This window comes from Diceros bicornis, chromosome 32 (assembly GCF_020826845.1).
Source record: "Diceros bicornis minor isolate mBicDic1 chromosome 32, mDicBic1.mat.cur, whole genome shotgun sequence".
In the NCBI taxonomy this organism is placed as follows: Eukaryota; Metazoa; Chordata; class Mammalia; order Perissodactyla; family Rhinocerotidae; genus Diceros; species Diceros bicornis.
The window spans coordinates 18404016-18426386 of NC_080771.1; the positions used below are offsets into that span (position 1 = coordinate 18404016).

The window sequence follows — 22371 nt, forward strand, 5'->3', positions numbered from 1 at the left end:
CCCCTGTCTCCACCTGTACCCACCCGTCTCCACCTGTAACCACCCCTCTCCACCCGTCTCCACCTGTACCCACCCGTCTCCACCCGTCTCCACCTGTACCCACCCGTCTCCACCCCTGTCTCCACCTGTACCCACCCGTCTCCACCCGTCTCCACCTGTAACCACCCCTCTCCACCCGTCTCCACCCCTGTCTCCACCTGTACCCACCCGTCTCCACCCCTGTCTCCACCTGTCTCCACCCGTCTCCACCCGTCTCCACCTGTAACCACCCCTCTCCACCCCTGTCTCCACCTGTACCCACCCGTCTCCACCCGTCTCCACCCCTGTCTCCACCTGTACCCACCCGTCTCCACCTGTAACCACCCCTCTCCACCCGTCTCCACCTGTACCCACCCGTCTCCACCCGTCTCCACCCCTGTCTCCACCTGTACCCACCCGTCTCCACCTGTAACCACCCCTCTCCACCCGTCTCCACCTGTACCCACCCGTCTCCACCCCTGTCTCCACCTGTACCCACCCGTCTCCACCCGTCTCCACCTGTACCCACCCGTCTCCACCCGTCTCCACCTGTACCCACCCGTCTCCACCCCTGTCTCCACCTGTACCCACCCGTCTCCACCCGTCTCCACCTGTAACCACCCCTCTCCACCCGTCTCCACCTGTACCCACCCGTCTCCACCCGTCTCCACCCCTGTCTCCACCTGTCCCCACTCCTGTCTCCACCCTGTCTCCACCTGTACCCACCCGTCTCCACCCGTCTCCACCTGTACCCACCCGTCTCCACCCCTGTCTCCACCTGTACCCACCCGTCTCCACCCGTCTCCACCTGTAACCACCCCTCTCCACCCGTCTCCACCCCTGTCTCCACCTGTACCCACCCGTCTCCACCCCTGTCTCCACCTGTCTCCACCCGTCTCCACCCGTCTCCACCTGTAACCACCCCTCTCCACCCCTGTCTCCACCTGTACCCACCCGTCTCCACCCGTCTCCACCCCTGTCTCCACCTGTACCCACCCGTCTCCACCTGTAACCACCCCTCTCCACCCGTCTCCACCTGTACCCACCCGTCTCCACCCGTCTCCACCCCTGTCTCCACCTGTACCCACCCGTCTCCACCTGTAACCACCCCTCTCCACCCGTCTCCACCTGTACCCACCCGTCTCCACCCCTGTCTCCACCTGTACCCACCCGTCTCCACCCGTCTCCACCTGTACCCACCCGTCTCCACCCGTCTCCACCTGTACCCACCCGTCTCCACCCCTGTCTCCACCTGTACCCACCCGTCTCCACCCGTCTCCACCTGTAACCACCCCTCTCCACCCGTCTCCACCTGTACCCACCCGTCTCCACCCCTGTCTCCACCTGTACCCACCCGTCTCCACCCGTCTCCACCTGTACCCACCCGTCTCCACCCGTCTCCACCTGTACCCACCCGTCTCCACCCCTGTCTCCACCTGTACCCACCCGTCTCCACCCGTCTCCACCTGTAACCACCCCTCTCCACCCGTCTCCACCTGTACCCACCCGTCTCCACCCCTGTCTCCACCTGTACCCACCCGTCTCCACCCGTCTCCACCTGTACCCACCCGTCTCCACCCGTCTCCACCTGTAACCACCCGTCTCCACCCCTGTCTCCACCTGTACCCACCCGTCTCCACCCGTCTCCACCTGTAACCACCCCTCTCCACCCGTCTCCACCCCTGTCTCCACCTGTACCCACCCGTCTCCACCCGTCTCCACCTGTCCCCACCCGTCTCCACCCCTGTCTCCACCTGTCCCCACCCCGTCTCCACCCGTCTCCACCTGTCCCCACCCCTGTCTCCACCTGTCCCCACCCCGTCTCCACCCGTCTCCACCCGTCTCCACCCCTGTCTCCACCTGTACCCACCCGTCTCCACCCGTCTCCACCTGTCCCCACCCGTCTCCACCCCTGTCTCCACCTGTCCCCACCCCGTCTCCACCCGTCTCCACCTGTCCCCACCCCTGTCTCCACCTGTCCCCACCCCTGTCTCCACCTGTCCCCACCCCTGTCTCCACCCCTGTATCCAACTGTATCCACCCCTGTCTCCACCAGTCTCCAACTGTATCCACCCCATCTCCAACTGTAGCCACCCCTGTCTTCAACTGTAGCCACCCGTCTCCAGCTGCCAACCTGACATCGCCACTGGGTTGTGTAAGGGCCATCTCAACATCAACGTGCCCCAAACAGAGAAATCTTTATCTCCCCCTCCCCAAAAATATTCTTCCATCCCATTCCCCCTCTCCACACTAGTGTCCACTGACTTACTGAGGGCCCCTGGGCAAGGCCTCTCCCTCTCAGGTCTCTGCCCAGCTGTACAACGGAACAGGTTCGGGACTTCCCAGCCATTCATTCATCCACGGAAACAGAGGGGCAACTAGTCAAAGGACAGACTCCCACTGCCTGCCCTGGGAGACTCCACATCCCTCGGCCTGGGGTGGGGCCCCGGGATCCGCAGTTCATAAAAGCTCCTCAGGACTCTCGTGACTCACAGAATTTGAGCCCCTCCCCCGCAGCATCTTGGTTCTGACGGGCTCTGATCCGGCCTTCAGCTTCACTATCTTTCATGTCCCTCTTCGACTCCCGTTTACCACAATAGCCATGTGAGGTTCAGGCTACGACTTTCCACATTTTACAGATGAGGAAACTGAGGCTCAGGGTGGACATGACTGGCTCATAGTCACATCAGAAGCAGAGCCAGGGCGCTTGACTCCACCTGATTTTTCTAAACCCAAACGACCCCCCAAAGCCCAGTCTGGTGCCTTAGAGCTGGAACCCACGCCCCCTCACTGGGAAGAGGTCGATCCAACTCACAGAGCCAAGAGCTGTGGTCTGTGTCCCACCTCCCACCCACTCCACCCCCGACGCCCTGAAGCCTCCCCATCCCCTGCAAAGTCGGCCCCACCCCAGCATGTCATGGGGTCACCTGGGAAAATCTGGCTCTGGGCCTAGGCTGACCCAGGCTGGATTTTTGGCTCTGCTACGCCCCAGCTGGGTGGACGAGCATCTTCAACTTGCTGAGTCTCAGTGTCCTGAGCTTTATTATAAAATGGGGGTGATGACCCCTGCCCTCGGGGTTACAGGGAGGGTGAACTAAGGCCCTAGGCAGGTGCTGGGCTCAGGACGCCAGAGCTGAGGCCCGGGCCGGGTCCAGGGCTAGGCCTCTGTGAGGTCAGCCTGGCTGGGCCGAGGCAGCCGCCCACTGTGGGGCCTGCCTATCTGCAGCCAGCCCGGCCCTCACAAAGGAACAATAACAGGAAACCATCCCGGGGGAAGTGGGCCAGGGCCAGCTGGAAAACCTGAAGGGGCGGCGGCCAGGCCTCCCTTGCAGGCCAGGCGTGGCTCCCCTCGAGAGCTGTCGGCAGAGCCCCAGAGAGCTCCGGAGCACACTCGGCCCCAGGCAGGCAGGCAGACGAACGGAGACACCTCTCAGCCCACGGGCACGGTGAGTGAGGGCTCCCTGCACCGCGCTCCACCCAGACCCATCGCCATGTGCCCGGGACCGGAAGGTCCTCGGCTTCCCCATCTTAGAATGGTGGTGGTCGGGGTCTCAGGAAGATCCACTCCTCGGGCCAGACTCGGCCTCCTCCTGGTTCAGAGCAGGGCTGGTGCACCCCGTGGAGGCACCGGCCACGAACAGGTGTTCTCAGGGCTGAGGGAGGGGGTGAGGACTCGGCTCTCCCACATGTAGACTCTCCAACTCGGTGTGACTCGAGGGCCCACTGGCTTCCATCGGTGCCAGGCTCAGAGAGGGCAGGATTCTACCCGAGTCGCCCAGCACACTGGGGCGGAGGACTGGCACCCAGGCCTAGGCTCCCCCTCGGTGCCCCTTCCCCGTGGGAAAGGATTAGCCAAGGCCTGGCATCATCCCCTCCCCCAAGGCTCTGGGATTGGGAGAGGAGCTCAGCCCCCCTCCGTTAGCCAGTGCCCCCACTTTCAGAACAGGCAAGCTGAGGCTCAGCTCTGGGCACCTGAGGTCCGGCCTACGGACTCCCCTTCCCGCCCTGCCCCAGACACACAGGACGGCTACCAGCTGTGGAGCCGTGGTCGGGAAAGCGGCCCACCCTTCCCCCCAACACCCAGATAACCGAAGGCTGGGCCCAAGGGACCCCGCAGCCCTCATATTTTAGGGAAGTCTCCCCCAAAAGACTTGAAGGCAGGCGGTGTAGGGTGAGAGCCCAGCCTGGAGACCGTGGTCCTGGCGCAGAGCCCAGCCCCACCACTCGCTTCCTGTGTGACTTGGGGAAAACTCTCCAGTGTCTCCGAACCTCAGTTTGCTTGTCTGAACAATGGACATAGCGAGTCTCTGCAATTTACTGTGGGAACTGGAGCTGATGCGCATAGGAGGCTCTTAACCAAAGGGGCTCATTATGTTATCCTACCAACAACCCAGTGAGTGGGACAGATCCTTTCTCCGCCTCTAGTGGAGGCGGCTGAGCTTCAGAGAAGGTAAGGAAGAGCTGGAGTGGGGAGCTTGTACCCCAGAGCCCAGGCTCCTTCCAGCATCACGCAGCTTCTCCATGCCTCAGCCTTCTCATCTGGGAAATGGAGGAAACGGTCTTTTCATGAGTCACCTGAAGGAGGCAGTGTACACACCTGGCACCGGGAATGGCTCATAGCAGGGGAGTCTTCGAGAAATCATGGCTGAATTTACCTGCCACCCCAGAGCTGACCGTGGCTATGAGTGTCATAAAGGTTTTGACCCCTGAGGTCGGTGAGTCCCCAGCAGGTGAGGCGGAGGGGGTGCAAGTGAGGGGCTATCGACTCAGCTCTTCCTCTGGCCAGCACTTTGGGTAGCTACTCTGCACCAAGCACTGTGCTTGTTCTCCACACCCCTCGATGGACGTTTCTGCCATGGGTGGTGGGCAGATAGGATCCTGACAGGAAAGAAGGGCATTCTAGGGGAGGCAGGAACCCTGGGCAGCTCGGAGGTTTTGGGAAGGCTGTGGCCAGAGGGTTTTTTAGAGCCAGGAGCGCCAGGAGGGCTAGTGATGCTGGAGGCCCTGAGTGCCAGGCCCAGGAGCGCTGGTTCATCTTCAGGCGATGGGGGGCAGTGGGACTGTCCCCCGTCTGGCCTGAGTCCAGCCATCTTTGGGCCCCAGCCTGGAGGGCAGCAGGTGACCTCCAAGGGGCCCAGGCAGCCCTGCCAATTCCGGCTTACTATGGTGAGGGCAGAGGGGTGGCATCCCCCGGCCTTGAAGAGGTTAAGCTGCCCACCATGCAGGCTTGACCTGAGCAATTGTGCTGCTGAACAAGAGCCGGACGTGGGGGCAGGAAGTCAGAGGGGGCTAGGCTTATTTTCTCCCGAAGTTGGATGACTCACAGCTCTGCTGCTGCCTCTGGGACACAAGGTAGACACTGGCCACCAGCTAGGGAAAAACCTTGGGCCACTTGCCCATGTGGACCCATCCCTGCTACATCCGTCACCTCTCTGCACTCCCATGGCAGCCTTGAAGCTACTAAAAGAATTTCCATTTCACAGATGGGACCACAGAGGCCGAGAGAGGCTGAGCAGCCAGTCCAAGGTTACAGTTAGCACAAGGTGGAAGCAGGATATGAGTGAGGCCAGCGCCTCTGACCTCACGGCCCCCGCCACGCTCCATAGCGAAGCTCAGAGAGGGGATAAGTGGAGGAAGATTGAACCTGGCCGTTCAGCCACAGTTGGCTGACAGTTCAAGCCACAGAAGCAGGTATCAGGACAAGCCAGGAGGCCCAATGACCCTGGGGAAGGAATGTTCCAGGAGACAAGTCCTGCCCTCGGGAGCTTGGCTTCTAGCTGGAGAGCTACTGAAAAGCCCATCCTAACCCAGGTCTAAGCTGATGTTGGGTGGAGAAATCATAGAAGGCTTCCTGGAAGAAGAGCAGGAGCCCCAGAGGAAGCTGGGAGGTCTTGGGGAGCCCCTCTGCTCTCTGAGCCTCAGTCTTCTCATCTCTCTAGGGCAGGGAATGGACCTCATTCAGGGACCTCCAGATTGTTTGTCTTGGGCCACAGCGTAACAGTCAGATCCTGGCGGGCGCAGATACGAGGAGGAGGAGGAAGCAGGGCCCATGGGGCCAGGCCAGGCAGGCAGTGAATGAGATTTCCTTCTGGAGAGGCACAGAGGGGAGCAGGAGGTGGGGCCAGGGCAGAACCAGGAAATGAGGCCAGGTGTGAGTCGGCCAGTCGAGCCCACAGCCACCAGGCTGACGAGGGTGAGTGGATGTGGGTCAACAGACCCGCACACTTACTGAGCACCTACTGTGTGCCAGCTTCACCCCCTTGACCTCATTTAATCCTCCTGACTAGGAAGGCAGCTACGGTTGATGAGGAAGCTGGGGCCCACAGAGGGCAAGGGATGGGCCTAAGGCCACACAGCTCCTATGCAGCTGAGCAGGTTCAAACAGGTAGGCCTGTAGGGTTCATTCTATTGCCCCCACTGACTGCCTCACAGCCCCCATCAGAGTAGGGAAGCCCAGAGAAGGCTGGAAAAGGCTCCATAGGGTGGATGTTCTCTCCCCGAACGTGGAGTTGCCCCATTAGGAGACAGGGGAATAGACTGGATGATCTTGGAGCCCAGAGACCCCAAGACAACACAGATTTGTTTCAAATTACAACCCATGAGCTCCGTTTTGCCAGCCCCGCATTCAGAGGCACCCAGCACAGGGTACGTGTGTGTTCACCGGGGACCCATAAGAAGGATAATCTCGTTGTCCTCAAAGGATCAGAATCCTAATGGTGGTGTGTCTGACAATGTGAGGGGCCATCAGAGATGCTGCTGGGGACGAGGAGGAGCTTCCCTGAGTTATACCAGCTATTGCCCCTGCTCTGACCCCCCGAGGTGTTGTCTGCAAATACGCAGATTTGTTTCAAATCCTGTGAGTGAGGAGGGAAGCAGTGACAAGCCAGAGCTGGAGACCGCAGCAGGCTGACATGCAACAGTGGGGACACCGACACCCCAAGGTCAGGGGCCTGGAGTCCATGGAGCTGGATGCTAGGGTGGAGTAGAGACAGACCCAGAACCGGCCTGGTCAGAGACGCTCAGGCCAGGGACAGAGGCTGTGCTAGGGGCAGGAGTCAATCAGAAGACCTGTGGGGGAGCCGGCCTGGGGCTTGAAGAGAAGTAAAGCATTCACTCAGGGGACACGGCAAGGAAGGGCATTCTGTGCACAATGCCTGCTGGACAGAGGAAGAGCACTGTGAATTCCAGAAATGTCTAGTTCTCCTCATGGCTGGAAGGGACATGGAGATGGGGGAGAGGAGAGCCGGAGGGGTGGGCAGGGGACACACCATGCTGGGCCTTCCATGCTGGCCCAGGAGATGGACTTCATCCTGCAGGGGGTGGGGAGCCCGGGGGAGCAGTCGGCAGGGGAGCCACGTGGTCTGCTTTAAGGGGAGTTGAGACAGGGAGGCTGGTGGCAGAACCCTGAGGGGAGGGGATCTGGTCTGGGACCCACAGGAGCAGGTCCCAGGGCTGAACTGAGCCGAAAATTAGGAGAAAGCCCCAGGGGGCCAGCTCATAGCTACCCAGTCCCACTCCCAACACAGCCCCTCCCAGAGGCTCCAGGGCCTCACCCTTCACTCGCCCAGTGTTAGTGGATGCCAAGGCCCAGCTGTAAATGCTGGGGCTCAAGCAGACAACTGGGGAGTCCCTGAAGGAGTTTGGGGATCACTGGCTCCAACCTCTGTCCTAGAATGAGGCTCGAGGTGGTGGGGTGGGAGGGCGGTGGGCAGAGCTGCCCAGGGCCACACAGGGAGCGGGGGCCGCAGCGCTTCCCCTCCCACAGGCACACCTCCTGCATGTTCTGGGCCTCTCCTCCCCCTCCCCGGCCCCTTATCCCTGACCTGGGGCCTCTGGGCTGGAGTCCAGAGCCTGCGGGAGGCTGGGCTAGGACTGAGCGTCCAGTCCGCCCTCTGAGGCTCTGCCTGGGACTGGGCTCCACTGCCAGATCCTGTCCCGGCTGCCGGCGGGTGTGCCGGGCAGGGGCAGAGGGGCCCGCCCCGCGTAGCAGAGACTCTTCAGAAGTTGGCGTAGGCAGTGCCTGGGAACAGGGGCGTTGACTTGTGTAGGCACACAGGGGGTGTTGTGTGTCCATGTAGCCTGAGGATGTCATGTGTGTACCCCTGACCTGGAGTCTTCCTCTACCCCAACCCCAAAGGTCCTCTGGCCTGCTCAATAACCCCCCAAAACCCAGATTTAGCCCCTGGAACCTAAGGCTTGAGCAGGGCCATGGTCAGGCTAAAGAGCAAGGGTCTGCCTGGTGGTCGGGGGCAGGACCAGCCCAGGGGCACTTGCCCGGCTGCCTCACTGAGCATCTCCCAGGTGGGTCCAGGCTTCGTAGCAGCAACCTAGCTACAAATTGAGCAGCTCCAGCCCCTCCCCTCCCTCTGCCCCCTCTGTGCCCCCAGCCCCTCCTCTTAAAGAGCACAGAGCTAAGCACACCCCACAGCCCCTTCAAGGCCAAACCCCAGTGACAGATGGGGCCGCAAAGAGAAAAGGAGTGAAGGGAGTTTGCCTGATGTCCCACAGTGGGTCCAAGAGAGGCAGGACTCACCCCTGGACTGCAAACCTCAGACCCATCCGGGCCCTCCCCGTCTCTGCCCTCTCCCCGTTTCCTCTACTCCTCAACAAAGCATGCATCACAATTTGAAACTGAGGATTTTTCACAAAGTGGTTTTAGTGTCCCTCTCTCCCACGGGGGTGCAGCCCATGTGTAGTTCGGTGCCTGGCACATAGTAGGTGCTGGATAAATGTTTGTTGAGCGACTGTGTAACCCCAGGGCTCTAGAAAGGGCTTCAGAGAAGTGGTGACATGTGACCTAAATCCAGGCAGAGGAGAGAGAAGGGCCAGTGCGAAGGCTGGGGGGTGTGAGCCAGCCCAGTAAGTGTTAGCCTCCTACGGGCAGCGGCTACTCCTGGAGGCTCACCAAGCACCTTCAGACCCAGACAGGTACCTGGAGAGGAGCAGTCAGAGGCACAGGATACCCCACTTGGCTCTGCCTTCGGAGCCACCCCTCAGGCCTCAGGCCCAGCTCAGGCACCTAGGTTCTGACCTCAGGTCCCGCCCCGTGTGGACACAGACCGGGACCCAGGAGCTCTCCAAGGCCCCGACCTCCCATCCGGGCCTGGTGGAGCCCAGCCACCCCCGGTTTCTCTGGGGTTCCTCTGCCCTTCTCCTGGGCTCCACACCAGTTCACCAAGGTCTTTGGCCACATACTCTGTCCTCTCATTTTGGGCCCCCCAGACCTTCACAGACTGACCAAGGGCACAGAATTCCTGCCCTCATCCACGAGTACATTTGGAGCTGCTCCCAAAAGCCTCTAACGCGGCTGCAGGGACGGGGCATCATCACGGATCCTGGATGACAGGGACTCAGGCTGGCACCTGGCCTCTGGGTGCCCAGCAGACACATCTGAGCTGCCCGGTGAATTCCCTCCCCTCTCACGGCTTGTCGTGGGGCAAGTTCCCAGGGCTGCTTTGCTGGGATTTTCTGAGCACAAAAGCATTTCTAAAATCCTCAGACCCTCTGCAGCCTGTCATACCCCAGACCCACCCAGCCACAGCCTGATCTCTCCAGAAACCTGGTGAGAGCAACCAAGAGACATGACTCCGATTTGTAGGAAGGCAAAGGGCTAAAGTAAGTCTGAGCCCAGGCGTGGCTCTGACCACACACTTCGTATGTGGGGCCACGCCTCCAAAGGCACGGCCAAGGGAAATTCTATTTCCAGCTGTGGGTACAGCCAATTCTGCTGGCTGACGCCCTCTCCATCAGCAGCAGGAGAAGAAACAATTGTTCCACAAAACCCTTCCCCTCGGCCCCCATTTTGGTGGCCAGATTTCTAACACAAAAGGCAAAAGACACAAATAAATGTGGCTTTTCAGATGGAAAAGTCCCTCAGGCCCCTCTAAGATTGGGTGGAGAAGCAGCCCAGGATTTAGAAAAAGACAGATCTGGGAGAGAGTTCCAGATCTACCACCTATGAGTTATTGGTCTCTGAGCCTCAGTTTCTTCCTCTGTGAAATGGGGATGGTAATTCCTACATCCTGGGGATAGTGTGAAAACTAAAGGAGATGGCATCTATGAAAGCTAAGCATGGAGAACAGTTTATTGTTATTATTATTATTATATTATTATTACACACCAATGTCACCAAAGAGATAGAGAGAGGCTGGCATGATGGAAAAAGCACTATTTGGGGTGAATGGCAGTCTAAGTTCAAATCTTGGCTCCACTCCATCTCTTACTGCTGTGTGACACAGGATGACTCACTCCACCTTTCCGAGCCTCAGCTGCAAAATGGGATTACTGACAACTACATAGAAGGAGGCAAGCTTTAAATGAGACAATGTGTGCCACTGACGAGGTGCTCAGGAATGTCAGCCCCCCTCCACCGCCCCAGGCAAGAAAGGGCTGTCTTGAGAGAGCACCCAAGGGTCCAGCATGGGGTTGGAGATGGGATTATGTGATCCTCATCTCCTAAAGGCCTCTACCTCCAAGGTCCTGCCTCCTCACTAACTGCTCGCTGACGAGGAGCTGCGCACGCAGACCTCTCCCCCACCCCAGCAAAGGACACACTGGTGATGTGGGGTGACTCTATGGGAGCCAGTGCCCGTCCTGTCAGAAGGCTGGAGCTTGACGATGACCCATGTATGCCGAGGGATTTCTCCCCAGGGCTCACCCTAGGGCCTCTGCTGGACAGGGAATAGAATCCAAGGGACTTTTCTGCACTTTCCGAGAATGCTGTGTGTGGGGCCAGCCAAAACCCACCAAGGGGTTAACATCCCCTCTGAGCCAGACGGCCGTGGCCTGTGATGGTGGTCTCTGCTTTATTTAAGTCCAGTGCGGTTGTTTATGCGTTTGGCTGATGGCTGCTGTCAGCCCGGGGACCACTAGCCCATCCAAGCAGGCCCGAGCAAAGAGAAAGCCGCACTCCTGTTTGCTGTATCAGACGAGGTCCCAGCAGGACACAGAACTTACCCCAGGCGTTCAAATGAAGAGACATTATGAGGGGAATACTTACAGAGCGGTGAGCCTGGTTAAGGGAACACAGCGGGTATGGAGGCACACAGAGACCAGCAACAGCGGGCAGCTGTCACCACCCCAGGGCCAAAGGGACAAACAGGAGGGAAGGGTGTTTCCAGAACCCAGTGAGGGACAGCACCACAGAGGGGCTGCCCCACTAGGAGCTGTCATCATGGAGAGATGCAGACACAGCAAGAAATATGAACCAGAACAAAGAGCAGCAGGGAAGAAACACCCACTTCTCTCCTTCCATCCTCACAGCTCCTGCTGGAGCCCCTACTGGCCAAACACCAGAAGCCAGGGCCGGGAGGCCGAGGGGTCAGGCCCCCTGACACAGAGCAGAGATCAGTGGTGGCGGGGGGGGGCGGGGCGGTGGTCTGGCAGGGTGGGGACCTGCACATCCCCTAACCAAATGATTGGGTGTTTAGGAACAAGAATGGCAACGTGACTCCTCAGAGGAGCAGAACCAGAAGGTCAGCAAGGATTCGTATGTGTTTGGTTTCATTATTAGTTTTTTGGCCACGTTACAAATCCTTTTTAATTCAGGCCTGAGAACAACCCTGAGAGGTAGATACTAGTGTTCCCATTGTACAGATAACGTAATTGAGGCTCAGAGAAGTGTCTCGTGCACAGTCAAGCAGTGACAGAGCAGGCAACTGAGGTTCTGTAAGCCATGGAGCCTGCCATCGTAACCATCCCCTCGCACTGTGTGAGCATCAAGATGGAAAGACGTTCTCCAGGAAGGAAAGGAAGCTGTGACTTGAGCCCAGCAGTGGGGCCTGGGCATCAACCCTGGGACCAGTCCCAAGCCGTGCTGCAGTGCAGGGTGCTCAGGGATGCACAGGGCTGGGAGGTGGGCACCAGGGTCGGCTCCCCAGGGGAGGATGTTTGGGCTCGACTCTGAAGGACAAGTTCACCAGACAGAGAAAGAGGGAAGCCCCGGCGGGACTGTCCTGGGTCACTTTTCCTCTCCAGCTACCTGCTCTCCTTAGTGTCCCAGCTTGCAGTGTGAGCACCATCCACACACAGCGACCGTCCGCAAGCTGCTCCAGCCTGCTTTCTCCTCCAGACTCCGGGTCGGGTCTCCAGAAGCTGCTGGTCGTGGCTGCAGAGCCATTTAATAGGCAACACCATCTGATTCAGGCCACACAGAACTTCTGGTTTTCTCCCCATCAAACATGCCACTATCCTGGTCTTCCGAATCTCAGTAAAGACCCTGCTGTCCCCAGCTGCTCAGGCCAAAGATGGGGGAGCGGTCCTTGATTCCTTTCCATCCCTCACCCCCTACGTCCCCTTAACCAGTAAGTCCCATTAACTCTACCTCAAAACATATCCCACGGCCCTCCCCCCATAACCTGGTCTGGGCTGCCACTGATTCTCACCTGGAAGACACTGACAGCCTCCTCCTGGTCTCCCGTCTCTCAGCCAGTCCCCTCACCACAGCAGGGGATCTCTTCAAATGAGATCTCATCCCTCTCCCTCGCACTTAGGAAAAAGCTCTCTCTAGGCTGCCCTACGAGGCCCCACACAACCCGACTGCATTAGTGTCCTGCGGCCGCTGTAACAAACCACCCCAAACGTGGTGGTTTGAAACAATACAAATTTATCTATTTGTTATCTTATATATCGTACAGTTCTGGAGGTCAGAGGTCTGAAATGGGTTTTGGTGGGCTAAAATCAAGGCTGCGTTCCTTCTGGAGGCTCTAGGGGAGAATCTGTTTCCTTGCTTTTTTCGGCTTCTAGAGGCCGCCCCCATTCCTTGGCTTGTGGCGCTGTATCACTCCAACCTCCGTTTCCATCCTCACATCTCATTTTTCCTGCTTCTGACCCTCCTGCTTTCATCTCTTAAGGCCCGTGTGATTACACCGAGTCTACCACATAAGCCAGGATAACTCCCTATCTCAAGATCCTGAACTCAATCTTATCTGCTGAAAGTCCATTTGCGGTGTAAAGTAACGTATTCACAGGTTCCAGGGTTAGGACGAGGACATTATCTAGGGAGCCATCATTCAGCCTACCACACTCACCTGGTCACCTCTTCTTGTGGTCTATCCCCCATTGCTCATTTCTATCTGATTCACCTTCCTTTGGTTCTTCAAACACACTAACCATTTTCCACCTCAGGGCCTTTGCACTTGCTGGTCCTTCTGCTTGGAATTCTCTTCCTTCCCTCGGCATTTGCCAGGGCTGACACTCAGATGTTGGCTCAAGTGTTGTCTCTCAGAGAGACCTTCCCTGGCCTCAAAGTCTCAGCCAGCCGCCCCCTCACTCTCTGTTGGATCCCCCACTGTAATTTCCTGATCACTAGCTGATATTTTCTCTCATTTACTAATTTTCCTGGTGTTCCCACTCCAGTTTGCACTACCTGAGGGCAGGCCCCATCTGGCTTTAGGGCATACAGGAGGCGCTCAATACTTATCAGCTAAGTGCCTGGGCTCTCCCTCTGTCCTGCCTGGAGGCCTGAGAACTCTCTCTCCCCATGTCTCAGTTTCACTTCTGTTTGTTTTCCTTTTTCATTTTTGAGTCACTTCTCACTTGAGGGAGGAAGAAAGAACCAAGACTCGCAGTTCCTTTCTAGGCAAAAAAGGAAATGACCCACCGGGCCTGGGCCCAGCAAGGCTGGAGCAGGGGTCACGCCTGCCACCTCCCTTGAGTCAGGACCAGCTTCCTGGCCAGGGCTCCCAGCCTCCCCAGCCTTTGTTCAGTGGTTTCCTCCCGCCTGGAATGGCTGCCCTTTCCACATCCTACCTCAAAGGGCACGGGGTCTCTTCCAGCTCCACTGCCTCAGTTATGACTGAAAAACTGAGGCCCAGAGCCTCCCCCCAGGCATGGCACTTGCTTTCTGGGGCGTCCTCAACATTCTGTCCCACGCCAGCCCTGGAAGTCTACTTCCTCCTGGGCCAGCTGCAGGGGCCACAGGGTAGGGGCCTTCGATGCTAAGATCAGCAGACCCAGAGGCCAGGCTGGCCCAGCGCAGACACCCTCAGCCCTCACTGAGGACAGCCTGGCGCCAGAGTCTCAGAAGAAATGTCACTAGAGTTTAGAAACGTGCTGTGATGGGCTGAGTCCAGCCTCTCCCTCCGGCCGGGGCTGGGGCAGCCAGGGAGGAGGCCTCCCATCCAGCATCCAGGGGGGGTCCTTGTCTCTCTCCAGGCAGGAGCCCTGGTTCCCACTCCCACCCACCCGCCTCCTTCCCCTGAACCATCCCAGGAGCCACACGTCACTGACGCAGGGACCCAGCATGGGTGGACTGATGGGGTCAGGGCAGAGAGGGCACGGTGATAGCCAAGGTCACAGCCTCCACCCACCGTGGGGCGGTGGGGAAATCCCTCTTCCTAGAATTCAGGATGAAGCCAGGACCCCATCTCCAGGTGACCTCAGATCCTGGTCCAGGCCAATCCCACATCCTGAGGGCTGCCTTCAACGGTGTGCAACCTGAGCAGTCACCTGGGGCCCTGCGCTTTAAAGGCCCGCACGCTTGGTTTCATGTTCTTCTGTCTCCGTCTTGAAATTCCTAATAATTTTTGAACTAAAGGACCCACATTTCCAGTTTACACTGGGCCTCACAAATGAAGGCAGTCCTGTGAGCCCAGCCTCTCAATCCCCCACCGTCCCCACCCCTGCTCTTGTGACAGCTCCTAAGCTGATCATCTGCTGTGAGTTCTGGGTCTGGTGAGGGCCTGACCCTCTGGGTCAAGACATCTGGGTCTCCTAAAAGCCTTCTGAAGACAGCATCAAAACCAAGGCTGCCCCAGGGGCTCTTGGGCTGGCCAGAAGGGCATGTTTGCGCAGAGGAGCCTTTAAATCCCACCCAATAGCAGCTGCTGGGATAAGAGAGAGGGGTAGGAAAAAGCATGAACTTTGGGGCCAGGCAGACTTGGTTTAAATCCTGGCTCTGCTGCTTATAGGCTGAGTGATGTCAGAAATGTTACTAAACCTCTCTGTTCCTCAGCTCATCTGTAAAACGAAGGTTACAATTACTCCCACCTCGAGGGTCATTGGGAGGATTAATGAGATAACATATGAAGTGCTTGGAATAGCATCAGGCAAATGATAAGTGCTCGATGAACGTTAGCTCAGACACCTAGGCTCCATCCTCAGCCCCACCGCTTGCTCCAATATGAACTTAACCTCTCTTTGCCTCAGTTTCTTCATGTGTAAAATGAAGATAACCTGGGTGCCCACTGCACAGGGCTTTGGGAGCTACCATCAGCATCAGGATCCCTCTCCTCCAGGAAACCTTCTCGACAGCCCTCCTCTAGGCTCCCCTATCGCCACACTAGCCCATGTGACACTTAAGTAGGAATTGTTTCTGCATCTGTCTTCCCCTCCCAGACTGGGAGCTCTTTGGGGGCAGGAACAGAGGCTGGTTCTGCTGGTATCAGCAGAAAGGGAAGGATGAAGGAGTGAACAGCCAAAGAGAGTCCAGTTGTCCCTGGGAGCTGCTCACACCCCAGGGCAGTGACCACCATGCGCTGATGGTGCCTCCTCTCTTTCCCCAGGTCTGTGCCTCCCCGGAAGATGCAGATGCTCTCGATGCTGCTTGCCGCAGTGGGCACCTGCCTGGGCCTGCTGGTGACAGCTGCAGCGGGTGCTAACCCTGCCCACCCGGACACTCCCGGCATACTGCCCAGCCACCGGCGCCAGAAGAGAGACTGGATTTGGAACCAGATGCACATCGATGAAGAGAAAAATGCCTCGCTGCCCCATTACGTGGGCAAGGTAAGGCTCAGGCCCCAGAGCAGGAGAGGCCCCAGCAGCAGGTGGCCCCCAGTGATGGTGGCGATGGTCAAGATGGTTATAGATATTGTGGTGGTTAGGGGTGGGGATGATGGTTGTGAGGGTGATGAATGGTGATAGAGATGGTGGAGGTGGTATATTAGGTGGTGGTGGTGGTGATGATGATGGAGGTGACTGTGGTAGCGATGATGGTGGTGGTAGTAATGTGGTGGTGGGGGTGGTGATGGTGAGCACTCTGGCTCATTTTCTCCCAGACCTTGGTCTGTGGACTAAACATTGCTGGTAGAAGGGCTACCCCGTGCACAGGCTGAGGAGGCCAGCCCAGCCTGGGGCTTCAGAGCTTAGGGCAGAACTAGCCAAGGATGCCATTAAATTTTCCCATCTAAGAGGTCTGGAAGACCTGAGCAGCCTTCTACAAAATCGTGCTGGTGACAAAGTTAATCATACAGGCCATGGTTGGCCAACCCTGGTCTAGGCCTTTGAACCTCCTCAAAAAACCCTTTCTCGGATGTGCAGCTATGACATACAACTATCTACTGGGGCTTTGGAGGGAAAAAATAAATAAATAAAATCTTTAAAAAAAAAAAAAAAAACCTTTCTCTCAAACTGTCCCTCCCTGGTTCCCTGTTACCCCACCCAACTCCTCAGATTCCAGAACACCCATCACAAGGTGCTTGACCCAAGCTTGCCCCCAGGGCAGTGCCTAAGGCACTAACCCTCACCTCCTCCCCCTTTAAAACTTCTCCATCCTCAGTCATCTGCCTAGAGCTTGGAGCTAATCTGAGTGACTAATCCACTGTCTTACCATGTCAAAGTGTTGTTGATGTCAAAACCATCCATTCTAATTCAAAGGAACAGCTCTAGTGAGAGAATTTCACACACGATGACAGGTAGATGGACTAGGTATTTTGAGAGTTTTCAGGGAAGAGAAAAATTTCTTTCAAGTGCTTTAAAATCTCACCATGTCAGTTTCTTGGAACCTAAACATGGTCGGCTACAAGGAAGAATAGATCAATGTGCTGGTGAGAGGAAGTATGGTATGAACCATGAGGCTGGGTTCTGGAAAGAAAAAGCAGGCAAAGACATGGCCCTCACCCTCGTGGAGCTTGTGGTCTGAAACAGACACAGGCAGAACTGGCCCACCACCTGGTTTTGTAAATAAAGTTTTATTGGAATAGAGCCACACTCATTCACTTACAAATTGCCATGGTTGCTTTCATGTGCTAATGGCAGAGTTGAGGAGTTGTGACAAAGACCATAGGACCCACAAAGTCAAAAATATTTACTATCTGGCCCTTTACAGAAAGAGTTTGCCCACCCTAGTCTAGAAGAGCAGCATATATCAAAGAACTCCACAAATGGTGGTGATGGGGGAGCCCTATGGTCATAGAGAAATAGGCTGGAGAGGACCCTTTGATGGGGGAAAGTTCAGTCCAGCCTCGGCACCAGAAATGCCACATCAGCTGGGGTGGGGTCAACTGGGGAATCTCCACTTACAGCCTCACCCACAGCCAGCTGACTGTGCCCATGGGCTCCCCTGGCTCCCAAAAATGGCTGGGAAATTTAAATCCTTCAGTATGGCCACTCAGAGGGAAGACACTTGCCCAGGGTCATACAGTGAGCCCAGGACAGCCCTAGGAGAACCGAGCCCTAGGAAGGCATAGGGATCCTGACTCCCAACACAAATGTAAACTCTGTGTCCTAGAGGAAAATGTCGTCAACCCACCTACGTCCTTCCCAATGGGATGACAGTGCCATGACTCAGCCTCTGAAGAGAAGGGTCAGCCCTAAGGAAAACCTGTGGGGTGAGTCAGGGAGAGCCAGCAGAAAGTGGGGGCCACCTGCATCACGTGCAGCCCTGTCACGGCAAACTTTGGAGGGCTCCCCCAAGGGTCTTCGAGCAGCAGGAAGAGCATCAGGCCTGCCGTCATCTGCCTACAGCATTCAGTTGGCACCTGGCACGGGGCTGGGGGACAGAGGAGCCACATGTAGTCCCCACTCTGGGAAGAAACAAGGATGCCTATGAGAAGCAAGGACAGGGCTCCAAGGATCACCTCCTGGCTCCCAAAGACGTAATCTGAGGGAAGGAAGTCCCTGTTTATGATGACCAGAGCCTGGAGCCTTTGTTTACAGATCTGGCTGGACAATGCAAGCGTGCCCTGAGTGGCCTCCTGAATCCACAAATACGGGTCAGCACGGCTTTCAGCATTAAGATGTTATGTCTAAATACAGCGATAATTTTTTAAAAAATAGGGTTCCCAGGGGCCGGCCCCGTGGCTTGGCGGTTAAGTGCGCGCGCTCCGCTACTGGCGGCCAGGGTTCGGATCCCGAGAGTGCACCAACGCACCGCTTGTCCGGCCATGCTGAGGCCACGTCCCACATACAGCAACTAGAAGGATGTGCAACTATGACATACAACTATCTACTGGGGCTTTGGGGAAGAAAGAGGAGGAGGATTGGCAATGGATGTTAGCTCAGAGCCGGTCTTCCTCAGCAAAAAAGAGAATTAGCACGGATGTTAGCTCAGGGCTGATCTTCCTCACAGAAAAAAAAAAAAAATAGGGTTCCCAGAAACGCATAACCTTAGTCTAATCATGAGAAAAATATCAGACAAATTCCAATAGAGGGGCATCCTACAAAAAACCTGTCCAGTACTCCTCAAAACCATCAAGGTCATCAAAAACAAGGAAAGTCTGAGAAACTGTCACAGCCAAGAGGAGCTTAAAGAAACACGACAACTAGATGTAATGTGGTGTCCTAGATGGGATTCTAGAACAGGAAAAGGGCATTAGGTAAGAGCTAAGGAAACCTGCATGATGCATTAATTATAACAAATGTACCATACTAACGTAAGATGTTAATAATAGGAGGAACTGGGAGCAGGATTATGGGAACTCTCCGTACTATCTTCTCAATTTCTGTAAATCTAAAACTGTTCTAAAATACGAAGTCTATTTAAGAAAAGTTGGAGGGAATGAAAACAAAAACTTATATTCAAATGAAATCCTTTTTTTTTTTTTTTTTTGGAACACTGACTATTTATTTGATGGTATTGAGAAAACGTTATCAAAGATGTTTAGGGGTGAGTCAAAGGAAATTTTATGCAGAATTCCATTAAATAGATCAAAGGTGACTCACTGCCCCTCACTCCCCTTGCGCACGTTGGTCTGATACACTTCCACCCAGACCCAGTTTGGGACTACCATTTCATCCTAATCCTGAGCAACTCCCACAGGGCCCCAGACTATCCCTCATCCCTGAGTCTCTGCTGTCCCCCCAGGCCACAGGTTACAGAGCTGGCATGTCGCTTCGTGCTCCTGTCCAGCTGTTCATCATGCGTCCCAGCCACTGGGCCTCGGGACCTCCCCTTGAATCGCAGCCCTGCTCCAGGATGCTTTACCACCTCCAGCTGCTGCCCACCCCCCCTCCCTGCCCACCCAAGGGGGAGGGTCCTCACTCCCTGTCTCTACTTCCTCACCTTCCAGACTCTTCTCTACATCTTGTCATCTGGATTCTCCCCCTACCACCTCCCAACACTGCCCTCACCAAGAGCTCTGATGACTGCTCTGCTGCTAAACCCAGGGACACTTTCCGGACCTCATGGGATTTGACCACACCCTTCTTGATGCCCCCTCTTCTGTCTTGAGACCCAACTCTCTCTTGGTTCTCCTCCAGCCTTTCTGATGTGTCCTCCTCAGACATCATCATTCAAGGCTCTTGTTCCATCCGACCCTTAAATGCTGCCCTTCCTCAGAATCTCAGCCTCTGTGGCTTTAAACCCAGGCCCTGTGGGCAGGAACAGGATCTAGACTCTCTCTCCACTCCCAGCGTGGGGCCTGGCACCTTGTAGACATCCTATTTATGTATTTTTAATTGAATTAAACTATATTTTTTGAACGTTCTAACCGCCTATGAGAGTACCATTTTACATGCATGAAATAGGATTCCCTTATGTTCCTGATAGTCTCTGTTTCTAAGAGTCTATAAATGAAATGTTCGGCAATTCTAGCCGTTTAATATCCTTTAACGTACGGATCTAGCATGAACAATAACTGGCATTTATTGAGAGCCTGTCCAAATTGCTTTACACACATTATTTTCCAAATCTTGCTCCTTGGGACACCAATACTATGTGTTACAAAGAAAAAGTGTTCAGTAGTCTAATAAGTAGGGGAAATCCTGAGTTAAACAAAGCTCATTGGGGTTCTTTTCTGCAGGACTGTACATTGTAAGTCTCCCAGAAGAGAATATTTTATGTACCATTCCAAAACTAAAGTGACCAGGACCAGTGGTGTGTGGATAAATGACAACTGGCTCTCCAGGGGAAAAGGTCCTGATCTGTAGCATTTGCTAATTCCCATGGTGTAAATGCTCTCACTTTGTCTATTTCAAGCTACCAACTTGATGTCACTGAAAGCCGAGTTGGGAAAAGATATGTATTAACACAGCATTACTTAGTATTTCCATCATTTGATGCAATAGGCATAAATAACCTCAAGAACACAGTAACACTCAGTCAAATAATTAGGAAGCGATGAATTTTGAGTATGTTACCTTTCCTTTTAATCTGATTCATTTCATTGTAAGTTTATATCACTGAATTTTTAATAACAGCTGTGTTGAACAACCAGCTCACAAACATTCCTGAAAATGTAAGTTGGCTCTCAAAAGCCAAGCCAGTCCGAGCCAGCTCCAGCAGCCTGGGACTGCATTTTTGTGTGAAACAGCAAAAGAGACCAGTGTTTCCTGGAACTCACTTTCAAAAGTGCTGTTCTGCTCGTTAGAGCAACTCAAAATCAGAAGCAGTATTATCTCCATTTTATAGATGAGGTCACCACAACTCAGAAAGGTTAAGCGACTTCTAAGGGGCAAAATACCCCTTGCCTCCCAATGGCACCAAGCACACACTTTCACTCAAAAAAGGTTTTCTAAGCACTCGCTATGTTCCAGGCAGTGTTCTAGACAAACTGGGGCACTCTGCTAGGCAGGTCACATGAATGCAGTGTTCGCAGTGACCTGGCTGAGGACAACTCACTAATGACCAGTCAGAGATTCTGACAAAAATCGCAGTGTCACATTGAGATCCCTGGCCTGCACCATGCACAAATATGCATGTGCACACAGACATACCTACACACATGCACTTGCACACTCACATGTGCGTGCACAAACAGCCACCACTGCCCATTCCCAGCTCACAGCGCCTCCTTTTTCCTAGATCAAGTCCAGCATGAATCGCAAGAACGCCAAGTACCTGCTTGAAGGAGACTTTGCCGGCAAGGTCTTCAGGGTCAATGCAGAGACAGGGGACGTGTTTGCCTTTGAGAGGTTGGACAGGGAAAAGATCTCTGAGTACAACCTCACTGCCCTCGTGGTGGACAAGGACACCAACAAGAACCTGGAGTCTCCTTCCAGCTTCACCATCAAAGTGCATGACGTGAATGACAACTGGCCTGTGTTCACGCACCGGCTGTTCAACGCATCCGTGCCCGAGATGTCGGCTGTGGGTATGTGCCCAGTCTGTCCCTGTCCCTCCTCCCTCCCTCATCCCTGGATGCACCTGTCTCGTCAGCAACTTCACTGCCTGGGGTCAGAATTCAGTGAGTTCACTGCAGTGACTGTAATGCCCATACTGCCACTTTATATGGCTTGAAAGAAACTCTGGTCTCTAAAGACTAAGCTCTAACCAGGCCCCAGACTGAGCCCTGACTCTAGTCACAGACTGAGCCTTGATCCTGACCACAGACTGAGCCCTGATCCTGATCACAGACTGAGCCCTGATTCTGATCACAGACTAAGCCCTGACTCTAGTCATGAACTCAGCCCTATCCTGATCATGGACTGAGCCCTGACCCTAGTCATGGACTGAGCCCTATCCTGATCATGGACTGAGCCCTGACCCTAGCCATGGACTCAGCCCTATCCTGATCATGGACTGAGCCCTGACCCTAGTCATGGACTGAGCCCTATCCTGATCATGGACTGAGCCCTGACCCTAGCCATGGACTCAGCCCTATCCTGATCATGGACTGAGCCCTAACCATTAGATACACATGTCTCGTTACTCTTTGGAGCAAGCCCCATCCACTGCTTTGACTCTCAGGACTGGCACGCCAAGAGCATATCCTTTGCATATGAAGAATGCCAACTCTGCCACCAAGGCAGGAAGAGTCATCTCTAGGGTCCATGCAAGAGCGGAAGGGGAGGACAAGAGCCCTCACCCCAAAGTGTATCACCAGCCTAGACCCCAGGCCTCCAGAAGTTACTACTTTTTCCTCAATTCTAGCCCCAGCCTCTAGGAGGTACCAGAAAAAGGGTTCCCTTCCCCACCCCCCCAGTCCAGGGTCTCTGGCCAGAACCCTGGAACCAGACCTTCCTGTTGAGTATGGGGATCATGGAGTTCAAGGGAAAAAGAGATGTGACATCCACCCTTTAGGGGCACCTTCCCATTCCCTTGTTCTCACCCTTCCAGAAGAGGGAAGAAGCAGCCCCTTGCTCTCCTCTGTTTCTCCTCATGACCCCAACCATCCACCCCCTCCCTCATTTCCCCATAAAAGAAAACCACCTGTTCTCTTTGCCTCCTTCAAGGCTGACCAGGCTGGGCCTCATCTC

At 55.4% G+C, this 22371-nt stretch overlaps 1 protein-coding gene across 1 annotated transcript in view; it reads left to right on the forward strand.

Annotated features, from left to right (window-relative positions):
* Positions 1 to 3412: 3412 nt before the first annotated feature.
* CDH5 (cadherin 5) overlaps positions 3413 to 22371 on the forward strand; it is a 35402-nt gene continuing 16443 nt past the window's right edge. Inside the window, exons 1-3 of the mRNA XM_058527949.1 lie at positions 3413 to 3464; positions 15522 to 15741; positions 20978 to 21266. Coding sequence (XP_058383932.1) covers positions 15541 to 15741; positions 20978 to 21266 — 490 coding nt within the window. The 5' untranslated portion in view covers positions 3413 to 3464; positions 15522 to 15540. The remainder of the gene's footprint in view (positions 3465 to 15521; positions 15742 to 20977; positions 21267 to 22371) is intronic.